Source organism: Pavona decussata, unplaced genomic scaffold (genome assembly GCF_977016875.1).
Source record: "Pavona decussata unplaced genomic scaffold, jaPavDecu1.1 SCAFFOLD_27, whole genome shotgun sequence".
NCBI classification, from domain to species: domain Eukaryota; kingdom Metazoa; phylum Cnidaria; class Anthozoa; order Scleractinia; family Agariciidae; genus Pavona; species Pavona decussata.
In genome coordinates, this window is record NW_028145450.1 from 1374845 (window position 1) to 1385000 (window position 10156).

Here is a 10156-nt window from a genome sequence, read left to right on the forward strand (position 1 = left end):
AATAAATTGCTCTGCACGTTTAATTTTTTTCCTTACTATAAAATATATTGTATTTCGTTGTAATAAGTGTGAATAAAATTGAATTTAATTGAATTTATAAACTGTACTTAAAACCTCCACGCTTACTTAGATAGGTTCTCTTTAACAACACTATTGTTGTCACACGCATGTTCTAGTAAGCGTTCCCGTAGTGTTCCGTATTAGTTTTACCAATTTATGATAATCCACAACCTGGACATTTAAAATTATGCACAATAAAAGATTTGCTTAACAGTGGTGTTTTATCCTTCAAGTTGGTAAAAAAAAAAAAAAAGAAACTAGTTGTCTTGTACAAAACAGCGACTTTTACAGAGGCTGTTTCTTCAAATGATCGGCGGACTTTACGAATACAATTGGCTAATAATTGTTCACATTTTTTTCCTAGGTAAGGAAGTTGTAAGTAATTGTCTTGTTGTTAGAAGGTAGGGGGGGGAGAATTGAGGATGGTGGTGGTGGTGGGGGGGGGGGGCTATCACGACATCTAACTGTTGACCATAACATCTTACTACGTAAGCTGCGTTGTTATGGAGTCAATGACAATGCTCTTCAGCTGCTTAAATCATATTTGACTGGCAGAACACAGAGATGTTATGTAAATGAAGTCTTATCCACCGAACAATATGTATCATGTGGCATTCCCTAGGGCTCTATACTTGGACCACTGTTGTTCATAATTTATATAAACGATTTTCCCAAATGTCTGCGGCATACAACGCCTATTATGTATGCCGATGATACATATATAACTACAGCTCATGAAGATATATCCACTATTGAGCACATAACAGGGCCACCCAACGGATCGTTTCCGTAAATTATCTGTTCGGAAGGCCCTTAATCCCCTACAATTTTCTACTGAAGGGAATTTTCACCTCGAACGTTCATGATATGGGAAATTTAAGGCCTGGTGTTTTCGGATTGATAAAAATTTGATTTGGAGTACCGAAGAAAGGTCAGCTAAGATTTTCGGAAAGGAAATAAAACGTAAGGTTTTCGACGAATGGACAAAAATGCCCTAGTAATTTCGAAAAGGCTCAAGTTCCCCTAGAATGACAGAACAGATAAAAATATTATAGCGCGGCCTGAAATGAAGCTGCAGAGCTTTAAAAGCACTCCAGAAAGCCTAAAATTGCGTTTCAAAGGATTTGAGAGAAAACTGTCGTTGGGTACCCCTGACATAATTGGCTTAAGAAAAACAAATTGAGTTGCAATACTTCTAAAACTAGTTATAATAATAATAGACCTATTGAACATAAACCCTCTACTAAGTTACTGGGGGTTCCAATCGCGAATCACGAGCCTATTCTGATAGCAAACCTTGATTCAATTTGAAATGGATGGTCCGAAATTAAACGAATCTAGTCGATTTTCCAAATGAAAGACCGACCATTCTACTGTGTCAAAAGCTTTTTCAAAGTCACAAACAGTACTGAATAAGCCAGGAATATTGTGTGCCGCAGTATGATTCATTATGCCATCAATTGATCTTATATTTTCGCCAATAAATCTTTCCTTGAGAAAGCCAGTCTGGTCGTTATTGATAATATTCGGAATAACATTTCTGAGACGGTTTGTGATGGCTATTTAATTTGTAGTCAGGGTTCAGAAGGGTTATCGGACGCCAGTTTTTGACATAGTGTGGCTCTGCATCTTTTTGGGGGTTTCAGTATCACCCCGCGTTTTTGACTGACTGATAATTGTCCTTTTTGTTAAGCGTAATTAAGAGAATTTAAAAGATTCCAGAAAACCTTGCAAAATTCCACTAGCAGCCCATCAGAACCTGGCGTTTTGTTGAGGCTCATATCTTGTTGTAAACATTCTTCTTTAGTTAGGAGGCCTTAGCGTTTTTCTTTGTCCTTGGGATTAACCACCTTTTGAGTGGACTTAGGAAAGTACATGTTTTGGGTTTCGTTATGTTCACCGTGCTCGATGTAAGAGCTATAAATATTTTTATAAAAGGATTCACATCTAATCAAAACTTGAAATAAGATCTTGTGACGACTTCAATGTTTTTACTCATCTTTTTAGGAAAGTTTTTCTATAGAATTGAATACCACATTTAGAAATTTTGTGACGACTTGAATGTTTTTACTCATCTTTTTAGGAAAGTTTTTCTATAGAATTAAATACCACATTTAGACACTTTGTACGTTAGAAATATTAGACCTAAATACTGTATGTAAACGTAATTTTCTTTTTTTTTTATTTAGTATTGTATGGTGTAATGAAATTTATTTGCTGTAATTGTAAAGCGCGATTGGACATCGCTGGAAATCGCGCTATATAAATAAAGTATTATTATTATTATTATTATTATTATTATTATTATTATTATTATTATTATTATTATTATTATTATTATTATTATTATTATTATTATTATTATTAATAATATTATTGTAATGATCACAACGGCAAAAGAAACTCCAGCATTCCGTAATAATAACACGCTTTATTGAAAGAACGACAAACGAAAACTGCCTCCAAATGAAGCGGCGAAGAAACTGCTAAGCAGCATAGCGATGAAGTGAGACGGTGAAGTGAAGCGAAGCGGTTAAAACTAGAACAAAACAAGCAAACAAAACGTTACAAAATGAACTGGCGCAAATAGATGGCGCGAAGGAAAAACCGACACTTACATTTGTTGCGGAGCTGGGCAAACCAAAGTAACTGGAAAAAACCGACTGTCCTAAATCGTATAGCGGACTAACAAACTTTGTAGGTTGACAAACTGCTCTCGCGGTGAAGAGATATACTAACACTAAAACGGGCAAAAATTCTATATAAACTGCCAAAACTTGTGAACAAAAATGTGAATAAATTACACTAAATTACGCAACTACAAATACCGCACGAACGAGATATAGACAAGAACATTCCTACACAAAATAACACAATAACCTAAATATTATTATTATTATTATTATTATTATTATTATTGTTATTATTATTATTATTATTATCATTAAAATTTCTTTATCAGACGTGACAAATTCTTCGTCGTTGATCTTTAGTTGGCTGATTACAACATTTTTATAATGCCCTTTTTTGAGGTTTAAAAAGTACTTTGCATTCTTCCCACCCCCCCCCCCCCCTCGTTATACCATCTGCATCTTTTGTTTTGTGCTCTAATTATTTGTTCGAGTTTTCTCTTCCTCTCCTCTAATTCTCCTCCTTTTCAACTGGTCTCCTAAACCTCGCACATTGAGTAATCATACTTTAAAATCCATCCTAATCAAAAAATTTTTCTATCATTAAACTCGGCAATGGAATGGATTTGAAAGAGGATAAGGGAGACAGAGAAAAACAAGCCATGTAGGAACAGGGCACAGAAAAGAATGGGCGGTGAAACGTGCGCTCAGCTCTGCGAATTGCGTATTTGCAATAAATGCTCAGTGTTTGAGTCTTCTCTTTCCATCTTTCGCGATTAATTGCCAAAGAAAGCTAGGCCCGACGAGCACTGCATTTCGGCATTTCACTAGCAAGTCCTAGCAATAAATAGCCGCGCATCGAGTGAATAGCACGGGGACACGTGCTAATTCCCGTGTTTCATGAAGTGCAACTTGTGAATTAGGGTCTACGTAGGTTCGAAGTTTGCTACCACGCTGGAATTAAGGCCCGGTTCATACGTCGAACTTTACATGAGCCGAACCTAATACCTATTAAGGTCGACCCAAATAATTAAGTTCGGCAGTTGATTCAGAAGTCGAACCTAACTGAAGTCGAACTTAATTAAAGCTCAAGTGAGAAAGTAGGTTTTCGTGGTCAGCGGCTGTTGTTTTTTCTCAACAAGATTCAAAATAGCAAAGATGAGTTCTGACATGGAAAAGCTTGTTTGGTAAAATGGAATTGGGGGTGGTCAATAGTTTATTTTAGTATTAGTTTTTATTGATATTTCTTATATTTCTTTATAGTTATTTTATTTTTATATAAAATTTTTAAATTCATGCAAAGCGCTTTTGAGTTGATGTTAAAATTATAAATTATTATTATTATTATTCAAATAATGAAGACAGGCCAAACACTGCTTCTATTGGTCGAGATAGGAAGAATATGACCTTGAATATTAATTTGCTCTTACGAGTACGTCTCCCTTTTCTGCACGAAAGTAGGGAAGGGTCTTTATAGATCTCTCTTAGTAGAGGCTGATTTTCTATCAAGTGCCGTTTACTCATCTGAATGGTTTTAGGTTAGGCACAGAAGGGCGATATTCCGTAACAAACGGCAAAATGTTTTTGCGCGTTTTTTGTTTGTTTTGCAGTGCTGACATTCTCTCGCTGAAATTGACTTCTGAGAGAGTTTTATCTATAAGGTTATTGAGTCAACCTCTGTAGCGTAATCTCTGTTTGAATAGAGTAATGTTTTCTTCAAATGTTGTTTTTGAAGATTTCGTTCTGAGAAGTCTTGACGCTTCGCCTTTGATATAGCCTGTATTGGAAAGTTTCTGTCGGTTTGAAGTGCGTGTGCACATCAAGAATATATTCGTTTTTTAAAATCTTTCGCATCTCAGACAAGTATATTTAGTTGTTTCTAAACAAAAAGAACAAGCACGTTCCTCTTTTCCCGCCATCTTGTTCAGAATGAAGTCCTTTGCGCATGCCAAGTCGATGGAACGCGCAGACCTCTGGGATAGATATAATTTATATAATTTATACGTAATGTATGCACTTGGTTCGGCACAGGTAAAGTTCGACGTATGAATCGAAGTCGATCTTTTGCCGTGCTATTCGACTGGCGCAGTCGAATAGAACGGCGGGTCGACCCAAATACAAATCTGTCGATCCTAACTGATTCATACGTCGATCTTTACATGCGCCGAACCAAATGATTAGGTTCGGCTCATCGGCGCATGTAAAGATCGACGTATGAATCAGTTAGGATCGACAGATTTGTATTTGGGTCGACCTGCCGTTCTATTCGACTACGCCAGTCGAATAGAACGGCAAAAGTTCGACTTCGATTCAGACGTCGAACTTTTCATGTGCCGAACCAAATGCATACGTTACGTATAAATTATATAAATTATATCTATCCCAGAATTCTCTGCATTCCATCGACTTGGCATGTGCGAAAAGGACTTCATTCTGAACAAGATGGCGGGAAAAGAGGAATGTGCTTGTTCTTCTTGTTTCGAAACAACTGAATATACTTGTCTGAGATGCGAAAGATTAAAAAAATATATATATATATTCTTGAAGTGCACACGCACTTCAAACTGACAGAAACTTTCCAATACAGGCTATATCAAAGGCGAAGCGTCAAGACTTCTCAGAACAAAATCTTCAAAAACAACATTTGAAGAAAACATTACTCTATTTAAACAGAGATTACGCAACAGAGGTTATCTCGATAACCTTATAAATAAAACTCTTTCAGAAGTCAACCTCCGCGAAAGAATGTCGGCACTACAAAACAAACTAAAAACCCGCAAAAACATTTTGATGTTTGTTATGGAATATCGTCCTTCTGTGCCTAACCTAAAACAATTCAGATGAGTAAATACAGGAGCCATAATCAGGGATGGAGACCGCAAGCATAGGGTCCACGCGTCCCGATGAGTTGTACCAAAAAAATATATTTTTAGAAAAAAATGCCCCCCCCCCCCCCCCCCACCTCACGTCATAAACCCGCGTGAATACACGCAAATTTTCGTGGGGCTACTACCTTATATGTGACACGGAAAGCACCTGAGAAAAAAATTCACTAAAGATAAAAAAGTCCTGACCTGTCTGAGTACATGTCCGTAGAGTGTAAGCTTTTTTCATTCATTTAACAGTAGCAACGCACGCAGCGCCACCGTTTTGGCGCCTTTTTGACTTTACTGTGAGAGTCATGTGATCAATAGGCCGCTTATTCCAACTTTTCCCGTCTTCTTTCAATTGTTACCTTTTCTTTGTGAGAGTCTAATTCCTTAAATGTGGGCACTGAGGAGATATTCCCTGGCAGAATTTTAAAATTTGGACGCCATTTTGAACGGGTAGAAATAAAATTTCAATTTCTCCACGCGTGATCCTGGCCGTTTATACGCGTGCGCGCACGCGCGTAAGGCGCAATTTTTTCTAAAAATAGATTTTTTGGTACAACACATGGGGACAAGCCCACAAGTCAAAATGGCATCTCGTTACGGTCTCTATCCCTGATTGTGGCTCCTGGTAAATGACACTTCATAGAAAATCAGCCTTTGCTAAGGGAGATCTACAGAGACCCTTCCTTACTTTCGTACAGAAAAGGGAGATCTTTGAAAGATGTAATCGTTAGAGCAAATTAGCTTTGAAGGTCATATTCTTCCTATCTCGACCAGTAGGAGCCGTGTTTGGCCTGTCTTTATTATTTTACCAAACAAGCTCTTCCATGTCAGAATTCATCTTTCCCGCCATTTTGAATCTTCTTGAGTAAAAACAACAGCCGCTGACCACGAAAATCTACTTTCTCACTTTAGCTTTAATTAAGTTCGACTTCAGTTAGGTTCGACGTCTGAATCAACTGCCGAACTTAATTATTTGGGTCGACCTTAATAGGTATTAGGTTCGGCTCATGTAAAGTTCGACGTATGAACCGGGCCTAAGTCGACTCTTTCTCGAACCTATTTTTAATAAATTCGACGCGACTTAGATTCGATGTTTGCCCTAGGCCTTAGATTTGTGAGATGTAGTTCTTCAGACTCTCGTTTATACTTTATGTCTCTGTACATAGAGTTCGCACATCTTGCTGCCTTGCTTCGTCGCTCCGTTCCTTGTAACCATCCTTATGCTAATAATGTCCATCACAGTTCGCCTTGCAATTGCATACTGATTACTAAAGATGGCCTCATGAGACCCGGACATTGTAGTTAGGTTATTATTTTCTTCCCTGTGCTGCTTTGACGTTTTTGTTTCCTTTGTTTTACGTAAACTGTGAATTTCACAGGTTCTTACAACAAGATAATGCCACTGAGATTTGGTCGTACTGAATTCAAATCTGTGGAGCCAAATTGACTCTAACGCCGTATCTGACCGTATCACTGTGGAATCTCCTGCAATACCATTTGGTTTAGCACATGACAGGTATCAAATCTGAACTGGGCCATAATATACTAACCTTGTCAAACGTTGGCTCTAGATTTACAAAATTAGAATTGTTATTCTGTTTGTTCTTTCTTAGTTTGCCTGAAAGAAAAGCCATCATCATTGACCTTTATTACAATGAAGCGAAGAGTACTTTCCTGGATTCAAAGTCACCGCACAGCAGTCAGATTTGGAGTATTGTTTGTTACCATTGTGGTTTTCGTTCAAATAAACTTCATGACTCCAGGGCGTTACACTGGCAATAAGCCGTGGGGCCCATCGCCAAAATGCAAGAATTCCGGAGAAGAAATACGTCAACTTGTGCAACTGTCTTACAAAGTGTACGCCATCTTAGAAAACATGGGAATCGATTGCTGGTTAATGTACGGTTCCATATGGGGACCCCTGCGCGGTATAGAGGGTCCCCTCCCATGGGATGACGATGTTGATCTTGCAATCAACGGAGACGGCCAGTTCAGCCAGATGACGTTTGAAGAATTTAAAGCCTTGTTTATCGTCCTTGGACTGTCCGTTGAGAGCAGGCTGTGGCAGAGCTCGCTGATTGTAATCTCTGAGAAAGACAGTTGGTGGCCAACGCTGGACCTCTTTGTCTTTTACGGTAAGAATGGAGTGATGACGAGGCCTGGTTTCGAGTCATGGCTAATGCCAATCAATTACAAACTGTACCACACGTTTCCCTCGCGGTTGGTAGAACCACCGCTGCCTAAGGTCAAGTTTGGATTTTTCAATATCTCAGTACCTAGGAATGGCGTTGAGATCATGAAACATTTATATCCGTACAACTGGTGGAAAGTGGTGAAACCAAAAGGATGCGAAGATTAGGCGGGGGGGGGGGGGGATGGGGGAAGGGTTGGGGTACTCCTCGATATACAGTCGAACCTCCTGTAAGCGACCACCCATAATGTCAAAGATATGTGGTCGCTTACGAGAGGTGGTCGCCTATCAGAGGTCAGACCACAGGTAATTGACATATGCTTATCGAAACCCAAAGTAATAACCTTTCTTTAGCTAGACTGCCTGATTTAGGAGCAAACAGTAAACGGCATTTTTGCAATGTTACATTTCAAGCGTAAACATCTACAACTTTTGCGTTTGTTTGTTTGTTACATAATCCAGTTGACGTTCTTTATCGCCACAATTTTTCTGTTGAGTAATACAAGGTTGAGAGAGTCATCCCAGTCATGCCACAGGCAGCCCAAGCTCAATATAAGAGAACCGTTGAATTGTACGGATTCAGGAGCCCATTACCCTCACGGATTTGTATGGGAATACAACAGATTTGTGTAAAATGGTAGAAACTAACATTGTATTGTCAATAAACTCAACTTACCCTGCCGCTTCTCGTATTCTTTGCCATTTAGCAGCTTTTCATGCTTATTCGAAGCGATTTCGGCGAGTTAGCGTCATTCGGGTTTCCACTAATAAGTGAAACGCAAGGCCGAACACTGTTTCAGCTATGCCTGAAGCGCGAAACGGAATAAATCCGTTAAAATCAACCCTAGTGTCCCAATTCCTTCATAGAATCAAAGTAGGGATGTATACCTATCCTGCCAGCGCAAGTCAGTGTCTGAATTGAATTCGTATCACGTTCGCTAGAATGATTTTCTTTCAAGTCAGCTCGCTTCTAAAATTTCGAAAGAACCGCGGCAAGAACGCCATGGACACTTTGAACGTTTGAACAGCACGCTGGGTAACAAAAGTTCCCTGACACGGGTGGTCAGCAGCCAGTTGCCGACAGGCAAACAGATTTGTTTCCGGGGTCCTCTCGTGCCCTTTTTGTGAAGACCGCCAATGAACCATTCTTTTCATCGACCAATCAAAATTACCACCGGACGTAATTTCCAAATTTACAGGGCGCGATCCATTCAACCTAAATTTCCGGTACAGAATCAAATATATGGAATGGCAATTTAAACATTCAGTTTTTGAACAACCTGTTGTCCTTTTTCTCGGAAATTTGGAAATTCCGGGAATTTTCTGTTCCATTGTTCATACCATTCGTCACATGCTAAGCCCCAGTTTCTTATGGTATTTAAAAATGGCCTGTTCCAGGAGCTCCTGCCTGTTCCAGGCTCCTAGAGTGACGCGCGAAGGAGAGTGCGAGGGGACGAAAACAAGGGGGTCTCTTTTCGTTTTTGTCCCCTCGCCCTCTCCTTCGCGCGCGGTCTCTCTAGGAGACTGGAACAGGCTAATTTAAAAATTACACTCGCGTTTTCTGAATAAATTTGCGATAATTTTTACTCTTCCCCCCTTCCCTCCCCCCTCCCCCACGAAAAGCCTGTTACACAGGCTAATGCATGGGGACGTGAACGTTGACACTTCCGGTCACTTTCGAGGCGCAGTAAGGGAACTATAGATCGATTTATTAATGCACTATTCTTGCCTGAATATATACATCTTTACTTATCTCGCTCCATTTTAAAATAAATACAATGAACTCGGAAATAAAACAAACCGATAACAGAGGCACAGAGCCATTTAAGGGCACGCGACGTTTCGAGACCAATTGTCGGCAGTCGCAAATTAAGACATTACGGAGAGGGAACGTTAAGGCAAGCAAATACAAAATTCCTTTTGTAATCTTTGTGCTGAAAGCAAACCCGAGACCAAAATTTTATAACATTTTTTTGAATTTCCGGCTGGAAAGTGGGTCCGCCATGCACATTCGATGCGTTTGACCACCCATAACTGTTGCAACAACCTTCCTCTTTTTGCAAGAAACAGTCTATTAGTCATTTTGAGAATGCAACAACAGGAGAAACTGTACCACCTGTCCCTACATTGAACACGGCCGAAATCAATATACTTTTTTTTCTTTTTGTACTGTTGAGACCTCCGTATAACATGTGATACTTTTAATTATTATAAATAAATAAATAAATAAATAAATAAATAAATAAATAAACCGTTTATTTGCCACATTACAGAATCAACTGAATTAAATGGCTATAAATTTACAATCAATAAATAATTAAACTACTACTACTATAGAAACAATAAAAATATCTCAAATAACTATTCACATATTCACCTATCAGTACTAGCCATTGAAA

At 38.9% G+C, this 10156-nt stretch overlaps 1 protein-coding gene across 1 annotated transcript; it reads left to right on the plus strand.

Annotated features, from left to right (window-relative positions):
• Positions 1–6872: 6872 nt before the first annotated feature.
• LOC146485250 (uncharacterized) lies at positions 6873–7925 on the plus strand. Its single transcript, XM_085103700.1, has one exon. The coding sequence runs from the start codon at positions 7221–7223 to the stop codon at positions 7923–7925; it is 705 nt and encodes a 234-aa protein (XP_084959826.1). The 5' UTR covers positions 6873–7220.
• Positions 7926–10156: the final 2231 nt, after the last annotated feature.